Below are 17,306 nucleotides of genomic sequence, written 5' to 3' on the forward strand. Positions count from 1 at the left end.
TATAGCATCTGTCCATTAAAGTAGTTCAGCTAAACCTGAAAATTTGCTGAAAATGTACTCACCCTCAGGCCATCCAAGATGTAGAAGAGTTTGTTTCTTCATCGGAACTGATTTGGGAAAAAAAAAAGATGGATTTGTTTATTACAAACACGTAGCTTTTCGTGTGTCTTTAATTGATGGACATATACTTGTGGATTATGATGTTTTCATCAGCTGTTTGGGCTCTCATTCTGACGGCACCCATTCACTGCAGAGGATCCATTGGTGAGCAAGTGATGTAAAGCTTAATTTGTCCAAATCTGTTCCAATGAAGAAACAAGCTCATTTACATCTTGGATGGACTCCTAAGTTGAGCATATTTTCATTTTTTGAGTGAACTATTCCTTTAAGAATGGTGCAATAAAACTTTAAAACTGCATAAATCTAAACAGATTTTGGACGTTACAAAAATCAGGCTTTTATTTCCAAATGCTCTAAAAACAGTCACTCTTTATATTGAATAATACCAATGTAGGTACTGTATACATCAAGATGATAGACAAACTGGAGGAGGGAGGTTAAGAGCTACCAAAATCTTCATTCACCAAATCAGACATTCCAAAAAAAAAAAAAAGGCCAAGCTATGTTCATGCAATTCACATATATATAAAAGCTCTGATTAGTTGACACAGCATTTATTCAAATGTTTCAGTACATGCAGCAGATCTAGGCAACACAGAATTGTAAAGCAATACAATACAAAAAAAGAGAGGAAAAACCCAAACAGCGCAAAATGTGCACCATTCAAAAACCAGCACTACAAGTAAAACTAATTCCACTGATACTGAGTACTTGACTTGGCTAAGATTTCTTTTAAGAGGCATTATTTCTTAAATGAATAAAAGGCTTTGAACTTCTTTGATACTAAAATACTACAAAACCTTTAAATCTCTTTTAAAAATGAAAATGGAAAGACAATCTTGATCCAGAAGTATGAGGTGACCTCTGTTCACTTAAATAGTGGCAGTTACATCACTTTTAATTTACTTGTGTGGTAAAATCTGTGCTAACCCAACATAAAGGGTAAAATTAGTGCAAGGCTTTGCTTTACAACTAAGTGCCTGTATTTACCTGTGTCTGTGAGATCCTCCATCTGCCTAAAGCTATTGCGAAGAGTGAGAAATCAGTACTCCTTTGATCAGGGAATGACAGTTCACGTAAGTGACTGGTGTACTCGGTTTCGCCAAATTAGTCGATGAACTACGCAACCGTACACGAGAAGAAACGAATGCAATAAATTAACGATAAAAAAGAACATAAAAAGTAGCTTAATATTAAGGTTGAGCGGTGGGGGGGGGGGGAACTAAAAACACCAAACGGTTCCTCTTCTTTAACCATAAAAGATGAACATTGTGTGAAAAGATTTAACCCAGAGAAGGCAACAAAGGGAAGAAGGTTTTTTCTGCTGGATGGGAGCTTTAAAGTGCAAAATCCTATCAAATCTTTCATGAAAACAAAACAGCAACTAAAAACCCATGTTTCGAGCCCTGTATATGAGGTTGTTTATGGTGAGGGATTCTTGTTGTGTCATGACTGCTGCTTGTTTGCCTCCTCCTCGTAAGCGTTTCCGGTGCCGTTCTGGACATAGGATGAGCCTGAACCCAGTCCATACAAGTGACCACAATACTTTGCATCATCAATGTGATCCTCAAAAAACATCTGCAATGATAACGATGTTACTGTCAGTACAAATGCTGCATTTAGTGCCAGTTTAAAAGGTTTTCGTGATATTGAATAAGCATAGCACTTTGATGATTTTTTTTTTCCATCTGAAGGCACACCTCTCTCATCTTGAAGAAAGCCATTCCTGTGAGGAGTGAGTCAGACCCTGCCTGATGCTGAGGTCCAATTCTCTCCAGCTCAAGCTGCTCTGCCACCTCCTGCAGTCCGCCCTGCACATCACATGACAGAAATCAGGCGCACATTCCTTCTATTCACACGGACTGCTGCTACAAATGAGAGTAACCCCTGATATACTTCACAGCAAATGCTGCAATGACAGCAAAAAAAAAAAAAAAAAACAGTGTGATGCAAAATGATGAGATCTACAATGCCTATATATATATATATATATATATATAAAAAAAGCATTCACTCCCAGTTTTCTGGTTTTTACAATAACACTGACATATTTTGGGTGATGAGCACACAAAAAAGCTAAATCAAATTTTCTGTGATTCAAAGTGAAAATATAACTTGTAATCTATTACACTTCCTAAACTATGCATAAGTATTTAAGTCAGTAATTAATATATGAATCTTTGACAGTGATAATTAGTCTTAGGTTTAGTCTTGGTACTAGTCTTGCGTTTGTAAGGATATGTATCAGCCAGTGGCAATTATTTGTTATAGTTTTAGTTAAACGATAACAATATTTTTATCTAAAAAATATAAAAAAATTTATTAAATTCATAAATGTTTTTAATATAATTATTTAAAATTTAATTATTAATTATTATTATTAATTAATTCAAAATAATTTTCAGTAACTAAAATAAAGCTCAAAATAAAATATTAAATAAAAAACAAAAAAAATTAAAACGAGAAATGTTGCCTTGCCAATTATGCGTTATAAGTTTAAGTACTACTTAAGCTAAAACGGAGGTAAAAAAATACAGCCAAATAGAAATATTTTAAACTAATAAAAATGACAAAAGTGAATACAAATCATTTTATAATTTTTGGTTGTTTGTTTTTTTGCTCATCAGACTAGTCTATTTAAAGATTTTTAATCTATTTAAACTAAAGCTAAATAGAAAAATACAAATAAATAAAATTGACAAAAGCACAAAATTACTAAAACTAAAATGAAAATATAAAAATAAAAGCTAAATATGAATACATACTGTAACAGCATTATATATATATCTATATATATATAGATATATATATATATACAGTGGGTACGGAAAGTATTCAGACCCCCTTAAATACTGAGCAAAGGGTCTGAATACTTAGGACCATGTGATATTTCAGTTTTTCTTTTTTAATAAATCTGCAAAAATGTCAACAATTCTGTGTTTTTCTGTCAATATGGGGTGCTTTGTGTACATTAATGAGGAAAAAAATTTACTTAAATGATTTTAGCAAATGGCTGCAATATAACAAAGAGTGAAAAATTTAAGGGGGTCTGAATACTTTCCGTACCCACTGTATATATACACACATACTAAAATCACACTGATCAATTCTGAATATTTGTGCTATATAAATTATATAAAATAATGAAGGATTATTGTAGATCATGTCTTTTTTGTTTTTGAGTATTTTTCTGTTGTTCAATGGACTATAAAATACTGATGAATAAGTCTATGAGTGTGTAACTACTTTGTAAAGCCTGTATTTAATGAATTTAAATGCTAAAATACCTTCAAGTTCTTACAGCTCTTCATGAGGTATTTCACATCATAAATGATGGGAAAAAATAAACGAAGAATCTCGAAGAAGTCAACCTCTTCATCTGGCAATTTTGAGTTGGACAAAATTTTAATCAGGTACCCAAAGTCATAGCCACTGTTCAGAAAAGAGACAAAAATTAGGTTGGAAATAGATTGTATAATTCATTGAACCACGGTTTTAGATGTGTACTATAAGCAAGCACAAAAGAGAAACACATTTGAGAAACACTACTGTACATTTTCTCAAGCTGTGAAGAATCTTCCACTTTTAATGGAGTTGTGGTTTGAATCACCACTGACACACTGTGTTCATTTCACTATGTGAATATTACTGTAAGATTACCTATGGAATGAGAGCCACTTGACCCCCTCACAAAGCACCACACCTGAGGTCATTAGCAGCTCAGCAAAGTACAGTGTCTCAATACCCTCTTCCTCATGCTTCTTAAACTGGATACCTGACGAGGTGAGCAACTCAATGGAATCCTGTGCATACATATCTTCCCTGCAAAAGACAGTACCGTTGGTGTAATGTCCAGCTTTCATAAAGAATCACACTGATGGCTATGGATACACCTGAAGACAAGAAAAGTCATCTTGTCAAATGTCTTCAACATGGACTTGTGTATATAAAAGTGAGATCATGGATTGATGCGTTGTTGAAAATATGTGCCATACCTCTTAAATTACAAAAGTGGAATGCTTACGTGAGGTTAAATTTGAAGTTGAACTGCCATGTCGACGTCCCTGGAGGGTATTCACCCTGTTCGTTCATAAATGTAAGGCCAAGCTGGATGATCTTTAACAAGTCAACATTACACCGCAGCAGCTGGTACTGGTAATCGGCATTGCTTCTAAATTCACCGATTGGTCTTGCAACTACACCTGGAAACTCTGTGTCCTACAAATGCAACAACATGCATCATGGTTGTTATGAATATTTTGTATATTTATCAGTATAAAAAAGGGTTTTGTTCAAACAGGCAGGAAATATCTGATTTTTGGCATATCAGAATAAAAATCTCATTAAATAAAAGTCTGTGGAGCATTAAGAAACACATGAACTTCATTTTAGTTTAAGTTTCAGGAACTGTGCTATGTGCTTCTGTAGTTTTCATTAGTTTAAAATACTTTTATTTAGCTTTAATCTATTTTTACTCCAGTATTCATTTACATAATTTTAGTACTTCAACTTAACCTTATTTCAGTTAGCTGCAATTTAAAATTTTTGTTCAAGTTTACATTTTACAAAAAATAAAATTATATATAATAATAATTATATATATATATATATATATATATATATATATATATATATATATATATATATATATATAATTTTTTTAAATATATTTTTTCTTTCAATTATCAAAAATTATTCTCAATAGCTTTAATTTTAATTAACAGTAACAACACTGGAACAGTCAGGCTGGATTTCAAATTAGTTCATTTTTTTATTATTCAGGATGCAATATGACTAATATCATTCACAAAGAGTAATAGTGTCTACAGCTGTCAAAATTCACTCATTTTGCTCACATTATTAATTGTGTATTAAATATGCACAACCAACAGGCAATTAGTGACTCGATATGATTTGCTGTAGTGCATTTGACTTTTTTTGTTGTTGTCTGAGGCACCTCATGAGTGAAATTCTCCTATTTTTCCTGTCCTCTCTTTCCACAATGACAGAAGGTTTTTTTTTTTATGTCTCTTGCCATCAGGCAGACACTTAAGTCATTACTATGACAACTGATATAAACCTACCGGATATTAACACTGCACTGTCTGAACATATGGACCTGAAATGACAGTCAGTTCTATCACATTTGAGAAATGAAACTGAACTGATTTGAATAAATCATTAACTTTGAAACTCACCATTGCAATATAGTTGAATTTTCGGGTCACCTGTCGGATCCTCTTCATCTCCTCATCCAGGTTGCTGGCCCAAACCTCACATATTCTTTGACTATGATCCACAGTGGCTGCGGGCATAGTTCCAGGTTCACGGCATCAAAACCAAAAAAACACTCCCCAGCGGATATTCTCATGAAATAATAATTGCTTGTTCCCTCTTTTTACCTGGAAAAAACCCCACAAGAACATCACAATCAGACAATCAGAAATACAAAATACAAAATAAACTTGGAAAACAACTAAGACCATTTAAATATATGTGCAAAAAACATGCACAATTGCAGAGTAAATGGAAGAAAATATATTGAATACTTATATAAAGTGCCCTCCAAAAGTATTGGAACAGTAAAGACAAAATCACTCTGTTGGCTGTGGAGTCAAGACATTTACAAATATGATTAAAAGATGAATATGAGACAAAACTATAGAATGTCTCATTTTATTATTGGGTGATTCAACACATAGATGTTTTACCAGCTAAGAAGTTCAGCACTTTTAGAGTTCCATCCCTCTATCTGATGTGAGCATAAGTATTGGGACAGTTGCCACACAGGTCTTTCTAAGTGATCAGCTGTGTCCTGTTGTATTAATTCTTCAGATATTAAAAGCAGGGAATGTGTCGTATCAGTTATATCCATTACTTCTGTATTCTGAATCTTGCATTCGATGATGACACACACAAACCAGGATGAAGATGAGGGAGCTGACTTTGAGAGAAAAGCAAGCAATTTGGATGCTAAAAGAAAAGAGGAAGTCAATTAGAGCTATAGCAAAAACAAAGGGCATGGAGAAATCAAGAGTTTGGAAACCACCAGCGACACGAGCAACCAACAACGACCTGATCGGCTGAAAAAACAACAGTAGTTGATGACAGACAAATCATAAAAGCTGTGAAAATGAACCCTAAAAGACATGTTTGTAAAATCACCAACAACTTCCAGAAAGCTGAGGTGATGCTCTGACAATCTACTGTCCTCAGGAGACTTTGACACAGAATTACAGATGCTACACAGCAAGATGCAAACCTCTGACCAGCACCAAACATAGAAAGGCAAGATTAGAGTTTGCAAAAAAGCACAAAGGTGAGCCAGAAGAGTTTTGGAACTGTGTTTATGGACCGATGAGACAAAGATGAACCTTTATCTAAGTGATGGGAAAGCAAAAATGTGGAGAAAAAAAAGGGAACTGCAATGATCCCAAGCATACAGCCTCATCTGTAAAGCATGGCGGTGGTGGTGTCATGGCATGGGCATGCATGGCTGCCTCTGGAACAGGCCCTCTCAACTTTACTGATGACTTAATGTATGATGACAGTAGCAGAATGAATTTGGAAGGGTACAAAACCATCTTGCCTACCAATATTCAAGAAAATGCCACCAGATTCATTGGGAAGTGCTTCATATTGCATCAGGACAATGACCCAAAACACCCTGCCAGTTCAGTCAAGGAATTTATAAGGGCAAAGAAATGGAAAGTCTTAGATTGCCCAAGTCAATCTCCAGATTTAAATCCGATTGAACATGAATTTAAGCTTTTAATCTTTTGAACAAGCTTTTAATCTTTTATATCTGCCTTATGTTCAACTGTCCCAATACTTATGCTCACATCAATGAGTGGGGTGAACTCTAAAAGTGCTGTTCTTTTTATTTGGTAAAACATGTATGTGTTGAAACGTCTAATAATAAAATGTGACATTCTGTAGTTTTGTCTCATATTCATCTTTTAATCATATTTGCAACTGTCTTGACTCCACAGCCAACAAAGCAATTTTGTCTTTACTGTTCCAGTACTCATGGAGGGCACTGTATATAACATCACCATACGAAGCTCTCCTGTTAAAGCATGACCAAATTGTTTATTTTTGCACCAAATTGTATTCTCTGCAATGGTCAATTATAGATCCACATATATTTTCAAATATGCATGTCTCTATGGTTTGTGGATAATTCTTCTGTCACGGCCTGGCTGATTGACTTTGGTAAATCATTAGTCGTTTGTTTACTGACTTCCAACTAGATATTATATTAGTTGATCCTTATCACTCCAGACAGCATCATGAAGACTGTAAACACAGGAGGGAGATTGCGATACTTCATATGCTTCCACTTTAGTCTTAGTAAACATGACTACTCATCTACTATTCTTGCTTCATGACAGCATTGAAAGGACAATGATTCAGACATACTCATATCACACACAAAAAACCTGTTGTACTGTGACCAAACATTACAAGTCCCAGAGGAGACAAACTGGTCGCAGGCTAACAGAAGCAGCATTCAGTTCAATATGCCAAACAAAATAAGTGGGAAGATTGGTCGTGTGCCAAAAAAATACTTGTAAACATACATGTCCATGACAGTGCCTTTCTAGCCTACTATACGTTGTTTTATATGTCCTTAAGCTATTAAATGTCCAAATCATTTATTGTAGATTGACAAATTAGAAGCACTAGCTAGCACAACATCTGCTAAACAACTAACTTAAAAACCCCGCAAACGTCCTGAAATCATGCCTACAGTCAGCTTTTGTAAACAATCCCTCTTGTAAGATGTGAATAAGGCTGTTTGGTGTCGACGTGAGTGTTTATTTGTGTATGTGGCGAGAGTGTTAGCTATTAGCCTAGCCACAAAAGTTTGTCCTGTTATTATGATCAAAGTTCACTTTTTCTGTCAGGACTTACCTTTCTTCAAACAAGGCAGTTACACTTAAAGCGTATACTGCTTCTGTAATACAAAATCGCCTTGTTTAGAAAGGACTGGGACCTTGCTCTTTACTTTTATATAGTTTTATTGGGCTAACACCGACATCAACAACCAGCTGCCACCTCTGAACTACATCACAGCGCACCGGCGTGACGACACGACGCGTGACCTTTGAACTCCTCATTTTACGTTCATAAATGTTTTTTTTTTCAAGGGGACGTTTATATGTATTCTTTAAAGAACTCGAAACATTTGATTGCTTGTAAGACAAGGGTATTATAATATGGTATTATATTATAATACAGTTTTTAGAAAATTTCATAATTGTAACCTTAGAATGTTTGTCTATTTGCCTGTAAAACTTGTTCTTTCTTCCAATTAAATTTTGGTATAAACACAATTATGTAATCTTAACTAATGTAATGTGCACATAGCAGTGATTGCATTGCCCCAACAAAGCAATTAAATAAATAAAAATCGAATAAATAACAACAACCTGGGGATTTGATAAAACTAGATCAGTCAAATTCAAGACATGTTTGTTTCTTGTAATGTTGCCTTTATTTTAAAGTATATCATCATTACAGTCCTTGTGACAAAGGGAGAGGTTAAGACATGATAACAGGTGAGCAAACCTTCAATGTGGATCTAAACTGACCTAAATCTGAGAATTGTCTCATTATTCCTTCAAAATCATTTGAGAACATTAATTTCCTAAATGTATACATGAGTATTATGTTCTTTTTGCTGCATTAAATGCAACATATTGTATTTGGGCTGGTTTCTTTTGGTTCCGTGCATGTGCCAGGCTCAGTTTGAAGTGCACAACTTATACAATATGCACAAAAATTGTAGTTTTACACTATCCAGACTATCCAAGGACTGACTTAATCTCCTAAGTAATACATAGCTTTAAATAAGTAAATGTTATTTCTAAAGCACACTTGAAATTTAAATATATTAATTTCACAACAAACTGAATTTTCATGTTATTCAAGTGCATAAAGTGCAAAAAATTAAGATCAGATCATTTATAGCACACACGTATTTAATGCTTGAAAGAATTCATGCTGAGAAATTATAAATATATACTAGAATAAAACATAACTCTTTATAGTACACCTGTATTACACATTCAGACAGAAAGTCATGCTTCTGTAACGCCAGACGCATGAGACAAGTCCACATTGTCCAATATCTTTGCATAATTTGAAATACCCACACTCCTATCTTGCTCAAATACAGTAGATGCTATAGCTTTTTCTTCTTGCAAACTGGTGCATTTGTTCATGCTCTGTGGGGGCCAGTCTCATCTGAGTCAGGATCCTTCACGCTATCCTCACTTGGCAAGGAATCTTCACCAGAAGAATGGGAGCTGAAATCTGCCACTCCTGACTCCTGGTCACTATTGTCAGCATCAGAGCTTTTTGGTTTGTCTCCAAACAGGCAAAGATCTGCGCTTTCTCTCTCTCCTTGTTGTAGGGTGAAAACATTGGGAGTACCACCTATAAAGCCACCGATGTAATCCTGAGGAGTATTGGCCAGGCTTGTATCTAAAGGTAATGACCAAAGGGTTTGCTTGCGGTCCAATACACCCTTTTGCATGTAAAGGGTTTTTGCACGCTCCTTATCCAGAACAGCCATTTTCTGCAAGGGGAAAATACTTGATCACTGAAGTTAAAAAGGCAGACTTTGTGTAGATGAAAATTCTGCATTGGTAGAACACGCATATTTAAAGGAACAGTTTATCAAAAAGAAAAGTTTCTGAAAAGTTACTCGATCTCAGAGTTTGTTTCTGTGGATAAGTAATAAGTGGTGTCAGAACGAGATGATTACTTGTGGATTATTCCGAAGTTTTTATCAGAAGTTTGGTCTCTCATTCTGACGGCACCCATTCACTGCAGAGGATCCACTGGTGAGCAAGTGATGTAATGCTTAATTTTTATTTCTAGGTGAACTATTACTTTAAGTAAACATGATGATCTGATTTAAAAGAGATTCAAAGCAAATTATAAAAACGAATGAAAAATTAAAATTTTAGGCAAATATCTGGCATTCTACCTGCTCATAGAGAGCCAGTTCTTCCTCAAGTTGTTGGGTTTCCTCTTTTACAGTCATCAGACAATCTAGCTCAGACTGACGTGGGTGCAACTCACGATCAAAACGATTATACAGCCTTCTCCAGTATCTAAACAAGGAAAAGACAAACATTTTTTGCAGTTAAACAAACATAAATACCATATATCAGTTACTCTGTAATAGCTGTATTGACTTAAAGATAGATGAATACTTAGGACTAAAGAGCCAAATTATGCATGAGAAAGAGAATCAAACTATCAGCTTATTTTTTTATAGAGAAGAAAAAACTATTTAATATGTTCTGACATACTTAAAACAGTAGGGGGCAGTACTGGGCCTCAGAAGTCCCTGATTCTGGCTCTGATCAGGTTTGAACAGAGGGTTCATGAAATCCAGCTTGTTCTCCCATAAATGAGGCCATATGGAATGAGTTTTCTCTTTGATGCTACAGAAAAAAACCCACATGCAATAAAACATGTTCAATACATGCAGAAAATACTGACATTCGCAGTATCATAAATTTTTCCAACAAATTAAGTTGTCATTCATGTCTTAAAATAAACAATTACCACAGATCTTTCCTCTCCTTCTGGCTGTTACAAATAAAGTTGCCATAATGACAGGAGTAGACGTGGTGGTGGATGCGGATCAGAAACTTCTCATTGTACTCAAAAGCACAGGGAAACTGTTCCATAAGCTGCCATACACAATCTAGGAACTGGTCTATGACAGGTGACACTTCCTTTACCTCTCCATCAAGATGAGCGCATCTGAAATGCCATAAAGTAAATTACATTTAGAATGACCACTTTTGAGCAAATACAACAGAAAACCTTTGTAAATTATATGATGGAGGCCAACCTGTGTGAAAATTTATGTCCAAAAGAAACCCAGTCTTTCTCAATCAGCACCTACACAAAATACAACAGGATTATACTTACAATCAGTAATATTGTTTTTAAAAGAAATTTATATTTTTACTCAGAAAGGATGAACTTGATCAAAAGTGTCAGTAAAGACATTTATACTAATTTTCTATTCACCAAAGATATAAAAAAAATCCACATAATAAAATTATTATAAAAATAAATGTTTATACAGCACCAAAATCAGCATTTTAGAATGATTTCTGAAGGATCATGTGACACTGAAGACTGGAATAATTTATGCTGAAAAAGAGGAGACAATGTTTTTTAAAAGAAGCCTCTTCTGCACACTAAGAAATCCTACCAACCCCAAACAGTACTTGTGAAATTTTGAAAGGTAAAATGCCAATTTCTGATGTTAAGATACTTCATATCCCAGTTTAATAAGCAGAGACAACTATAAGCAAGTCATTTGTAAGTTCACTTCCTCAAAAAGCGAAAGCACTGGCACTATCACAACATTGATCTATTTGTCTGAGCATCCTGATCATCTTGTTTAGCTGATCAATAAAAGGCTGGTAAAACCTGTTTGAAAACCAGTCATAATTTATTAGATCTGTTTAGTGATGCATGCACATTAAATGACACACTTCATCTTTGTAAATGGGTCACAACATCATTCTAAGCATCTGCACATGCTGTGCCTTCTGCTACCTGTGTATCAGGAAATGAGACTGTATTCCCAGACAGAACTAATATGTGCTAGAAAGTAGGTTCTTCTTTTTTATGTTGACCCCATATGAGGGTAAATTTCAAAGAAGTAAGAGATGATTTTCCAAACTGAGCCCAGCTATTGAATGAAACCTCTCCAGCAGAGATCTAGCCTCCCTCCAGCAGAGAAGCAGCCAGAGTCGATCCGTACAATTAAATAAGACCCACACTGTCAGTTATGCATTTTCTTACACTGTGAACTCTGTGACTTTTGGAGTAAAGTTTGCAAGCTATAATGTGGCATGCTCTCATTTACCATCAGTCCCTTGAGGGTCCTGTAGTAAGGATCCAGAAGCACACTGGCCACGGAGCACACCTGAGCCGTCCTATCCCAGCCATCAGAACAATGAACCAAGACGCTGACCCCTTCCTCTGCCACGGCCTGTGTACGTGAGAACATGAAATCAGTACCAGAGTGCCCATGCATGGGGCTGAAGAAATCTCAGAGATCTTTTACCTTAGATATGAAGATTCCCGCCTCCATGATCGATTTGATGTGTCTCAACCAGTCTGAATTTTCAAGCCCCGTTAGAAACTCTCCCATGGAGGGAGAACTCAGTGCAGAAACTAAAAAAACGACAACAGACATTTTAAGAAGATCCAGACAAATTCATAGCTAAAGTTAAATTTATATATAATATGATGAAAACCAGGAGCTTTAATGATAATTTACAATAGGGAACTGATGTGAGGAATATTTTGGGATATCCGTAGTTTACAGACCTCTTCTTTAAAGTGCTCAATATTTACTTTGGCTTTGCAAAGAAAGCTGGTGACTCATATGTAGCGTCCTCTGTGAGTGTCCTCTTTATTTATGTTACTTAAAATATGCATAACTGATAAATTGGCTTGACAGTTCTTTCTTATGGCTCATTAGTTATTATGACAACCAAAAGTATTTGTATTTCTAAAAGTGACATTGATTCTTTTTCTCCAAACCAACATAAACATTCCTTGTGAGCACTGAAAGTTTTGATATGCCAACAGTTCAAATCTGATAAGAGTATTTAAGGGCTGGTGACGTCCCATGAGAACGCTCCAGATGAGGGCTCAAGCCAATATACTGACAAACCCGGTCACTCTTGGTGGCAGAGACCTAACTAACTTTACAGTATTTCAAGGAAACTTCCATTCTAGGAAGAATCAAGCGTGTTGTAATGAGATCTCAAATTGCCACAGAGTCTCTTCTGGAAGGGTAATCTCTGATTATTCAACCAGATGACTCCCTAGTGTTTTTTGGGTCAAAATGCTATCACACCCAGAACCGCTATTATTTCTTCAACACTGGAAGATTTCATTCTCACGCCCTCCTTTTCTCAATCAGGGCTAAAGGGTCTCCAATCGTTAAGTCAACAAAACAAAAATAGGCGAGGAATAAAAGCCAGATGGATTCAAAGCACCCCTACTACACAATCTGCTTTGCCAAGAAACTCTCCTGTGGTACAATCAATGGTTCATTGCAGAATATCTTTATAATAGACAATAAAATGCTAAGTGGTCTAAAGTCTTGGTTTTATAAATGCACTATGGGAAGATCTCCTAAAAAAACTGAAGGGGAGCTGCTAATGGTTCAAGCTGGTCTACACATTCAAAAACAGTTTTGGCTTCTATGGCTGTATGAAGATCCTTTAATATCCATGGAACCTTTCCACATTTCCAAAAGGTTCTTTATAGTGGAAAAAAAGGTTTCTTTTAAGAACTGTTAATGGCACCACAGCAAAAACCCCCTTTTAAAACCTTAACAGAAGGATCTACTACAGTGGTTTATATGGTGAAATTCATTTTCTCACTTAATAAGATGGAGACAATACCCTCTACGAGTTTCTGCTGACTGTTCCTCATCACGTGGATGTTTTCAATGCCAATGAACTGGAACCTAATGTTGCAGTAGTTGTCCTCATTTTCGTAGCCTTTGCCTGCAGCTCGGTTCGCCATTGCATTTAGCTGAAAATACATGAGAGTCTTACATAAAGAGTCTTTCATGTGCAGTTCTGCTATCTGGTCCACTGATATTAAGTGGACTGACCTTGGGTCTGGTGTCCACAACATACATGAATCTGCTGCTAGGATTAGACTTCATGACGGCCTGTAGCATTTGCTCATCCTCCAGGCAGCGAGCACTGAAGCCAGAAAGAGGCTGACTGCTGCGACATATCGTGGCCTAAAAAAAAGACATCATATGAGTAGGTGTTAGCATATGTTGGTATCTTGTGGTGTCATGTTTTTTTTGTTGTTGAATGGGCACCAGTAATAGTCCTCGTTCATTATTAGGTACCCTAGACAAAGATGAGGCATGACAAATAAGTGTTGGATAAAATAGTTTAGTGGTACAGTGTTTAGTGTGAAAGTGGTGCTTTAAAAAACAATCAAAATAAATACATAAATATATCCATGAAGTATATTTTAGTTTCATTATATGTATAAAAAAAAGAAAATTTTCCCAATTATCTAGTAAAATTGTGCATTGTACAGTCTCAAAGTAATTCCCAGCCTGGCTCAATAAATAAATTCAGCCTTTTGAACCAATCAGAAAGAGAAAAGTATTAAAAAAATTAAAAATAGAATAAATAAGAAAACATTTTAATTTAAATATTCAAATGCATAAAATGTTTTTTTAATCTAAATTATATTTTAATACTTTCCACTAAAATAAAGTCTGCTCAATCTACTAAAAAATTTGAGTAATTCCCAGACTGATCCTGTCACGCTCGATTAATAAATTAAACTTAAAGAACAGAAGATCACACTGTCCTCTCTGTGGAATGGGCATTTCATGAGAATTTGGCCCTGGCCTCATAAAACTCTAAAGGCTGAGATTGCAATATTACTTTTTTAGACACTGTTCTAATCATATTTTGGGGTTAACGAACCATGAATGGGGGAGATATTAAACTATAACTGACCCCTTTGGGCCTCACCAGCATGATCCTTATCTGGAAGTCACACACAAGTTTCTCCATGTGGTTTGAATTCTCGTGTCCAAAAGAAAACACAGAGACACCAAGGGGAATATTTGACCTCAATGAAATGAAATGTCTTTTAACAGAGTGCCGAACCCAAGAGGGTGCAGAAGCTTGACCTTGCTTTTAAAATATCCATTATTGCTGTAAATCACAATGCACGCATATGCTGCATGACACATTTAGTATCTTGCATGGTAAATGTACTACAATTCAATGTTGAACTGACTGTAAGTTTGCGCTGTGAAAAGCTGGAGTAGTCTGCACTTTTTTTGTAATCAAGCTGGAGTTTAATTATGGTTCTTATATATATATAAGAACACTCAAGTCTCAAGAACACTGTGTTCTTGAACCTTGAACTCCTCAATCCAATGACAAAATATTTGGCAGGCAAGGACATATGAAGGACAGGACAAAATTCTCCACAGCCTCATTAAAAAAAGCAGCTGAATACTAAAGACTGCAGAGAGAATCTGCCGGATGTGCAGCCAAACTCACATGGTTTTCCTTGCAGTAGTATGACAATGTGGGAAATCGACCTCTGCTACGAAACTTCGAGCTTCCTACGATGACAGGGAGGGTGACGGATTTAGGCACCAACAAGTCAGCTGGGTAAGTATCACACACCTGTGTTACAAGGAGAAAAGTCATGCATAAAAACAAGCACTTACATAATATATTGATTGTGTTTACATAGTGATGGTTAGTGATATACTAACTCTGTACTCTCGGTTGATTGGGGTGACATGCCATAGCTTATTTGGAAGTCCCATTCGATTGTACTCAGCCTTCAGATCTAAAAAGTCCCATGAGTGCTCCCTTTCAGCTTTGTCAACATTGGGATTGAAGGAAAAACAATACAACTCCTCATATTTTTCTGGAAGACAGAAAACAAAAACAATGACAGTAATGTCCAGGTACACAGAAATAGTTTCTACTTAATTACCTTTGAAAATTGCATTAAATGCAAAAATGCTGCAATGATATTGTAATCACAGTATATTCCTAAAACAATCCCAAAATGCATGCGAGGTGACCCACCTGGCCTGGAGAGACATGAGAGTGCAACGTAAACATCATGACAGTCGCTCTCTTGAGGAATGATAAACTGTATGATCTGAAAGTTCTTGCAGTGGATTAATAAAGGGTATCCGCTCCGAGATGCTTTATGCTTTACAACATTACACACTAAACTGTGAAGAACCTGTGAAAAACGAACATAATGTGTTAGTTTTTTTAATTATAAAAAAGAAAATTAACAAAGCAGTACATATTTAGAGCACAGAAATACTCCACAATGACATACCAAAAATGTCACTTACCCACAGCTCATTTCTGTCCTCAGATCCTTTACCTACAAAGATAGTGTGTGTGGCTGTCAGGTAGAGTGTGCCCACTTGAGTTCTTCGAGAAGAACTTCTGTCCACTAACCGGACATTTTCAACCTGTAATATATAACCAAGTTAATTAGACAACATGTGTATTAGTGATGCACTAATGCCACAAACACATATTAGTGGCCTGAAATGATACTGCATGTTAAAATTATTTAGCATGTTTAGCTTTTCAGTCATTTTCTTTACATTATAACTAATGTAAACAATAACAGACGTAGGCCTTTGTATTTATATCCTTGCACATTGGTCTCATTGACTGTGTTGAATCCAATTAATGAAAACATTTACAAGCAATTAAACCTCAAGTTACTAATGTTGAGCATGTGGAAGCAATGCATGGAGATGTGAGGGACATGTCATGAAAAGGGAAAGATTGTATCATTGTATGGATGCTGGACATTTAACGTTACCTTTGGCTTTCTGATGTGCTCCATCTCTGACCAGCACACCTCTGGCGCGTGCAGCTTATCAGGGTACGGAAATACTTCTTAGTGTCATGCTGGACGAGTGATATTGTGTTAATTCAAACACAATAATATCTGAAGTATTGTCAGAAACGCTGAGCTTCTTTGAATCCTGGTTGATACGGGTACATATGGCTCCTCCCGTGATCTGTAGTGATTCACCGTAAGGTCTCTGTGCTGCGCTGACCGCTGCTGGGTCCTAAATCCGAAGAGTTTGGTGGTGTAAGACATCTTGACGTCTATTTGATAGAAACAGGAGGTTAATTTTGAATAAATTACATTTTAGATACAAATTGACAGTCACTTTGTCTGTTTTTACCAATGAAAATACTTCTAAAGCCACAATTAACACAATTATTTGTTGTTGTTGTTACTAAATGAATAAGGGTTTTGAACAAATGACTTATTCAGTAGCTATACATTTACATGCAACCAGACAATCTGTTAGTAATAGTATTAATGCCATCGTACTGTAAATCCTTCATGTAAACATCTGTCCATACAATTGAGCTGGATCAGGGGTGGTAGACTGAAATTATCTGATCAAATAATAAAAATGCTCGAATCTGACTATTATAAATCTGATTTAAAAAATACCTATATAGACACATGTTGTGCTGCATATGTTCACATAGGCTATATATGTATATATTTTTTTTCTAAAAAGCTCCTATGATATATTTAAGGATTACCTTTAGATATGTCATCAA

The 17,306-nt window shown here is 35.7% G+C and overlaps 2 protein-coding genes across 3 annotated transcripts; both read right to left on the bottom strand.

Moving 5' to 3' along the window:
* Positions 1–436: 436 nt before the first annotated feature.
* Positions 437–8,205, bottom strand: LOC306882935 (CCR4-NOT transcription complex subunit 7-like). Its single transcript, XM_079437945.1, is given in 8 exon segments — positions 437–1,698; positions 1,821–1,931; positions 3,408–3,552; positions 3,781–3,985; positions 3,988–4,013; positions 4,145–4,338; positions 5,319–5,522; positions 8,038–8,205. Coding segments are annotated over 7 exon segments (930 nt in total). The 5' UTR covers positions 5,436–5,522; positions 8,038–8,205; the 3' UTR covers positions 437–1,566.
* A 402-nt stretch (positions 8,206–8,607) lies between these two features.
* LOC306882926 (phosphatidylinositol-3-phosphate phosphatase MTMR7-like) lies at positions 8,608–16,772 on the bottom strand. Of its 2 annotated transcripts, none has more exons than XM_079437931.1 (14): positions 16,543–16,772; positions 16,058–16,180; positions 15,777–15,939; positions 15,455–15,612; positions 15,234–15,362; positions 13,802–13,936; positions 13,587–13,719; positions 12,233–12,342; positions 12,032–12,157; positions 11,000–11,049; positions 10,708–10,908; positions 10,449–10,583; positions 10,121–10,247; positions 8,608–9,706 (listed from the first exon to the last, which is right to left on the bottom strand). In XM_079437931.1, exons 1-14 carry the CDS (start codon positions 16,564–16,566, stop codon positions 9,347–9,349), a joined length of 1,974 nt encoding a protein of 657 aa, XP_079294057.1. In that variant the 5' UTR covers positions 16,567–16,772; the 3' UTR covers positions 8,608–9,346. The 2 variants fall into 2 exon arrangements, with proteins under 2 accessions (XP_079294057.1, XP_079294056.1); XM_079437930.1 differs by having other exon boundaries at positions 13,566–13,719.
* Positions 16,773–17,306: the final 534 nt, after the last annotated feature.

Source organism: Barbus barbus, assembly GCF_936440315.1.
Source record: "Barbus barbus genome assembly, chromosome: 17".
NCBI lineage: Eukaryota > Metazoa > Chordata > Actinopteri > Cypriniformes > Cyprinidae > Barbus > Barbus barbus.

What these genes read in the sequence shown, in the direction of transcription:
- LOC306882926 (XM_079437930.1), bottom strand. Translation starts at nt 16,566, where the DNA reads ATGGAGCACATCAGAAAGCCAAAG. An exon ending in GGACCCTCAAGGGACTGATG is followed by an intron (nt 11,050 to 12,031) that starts GTAAATGAGAGC and finishes TATTTTGTGTAG; the next exon opens with GTGCTGATTGAGAAAGACTG. An exon ending in GGACATAAATTTTCACACAG is followed by an intron (nt 10,909 to 10,999) that starts GTTGGCCTCCAT and finishes ATGGCATTTCAG; the next exon opens with ATGCGCTCATCTTGATGGAG.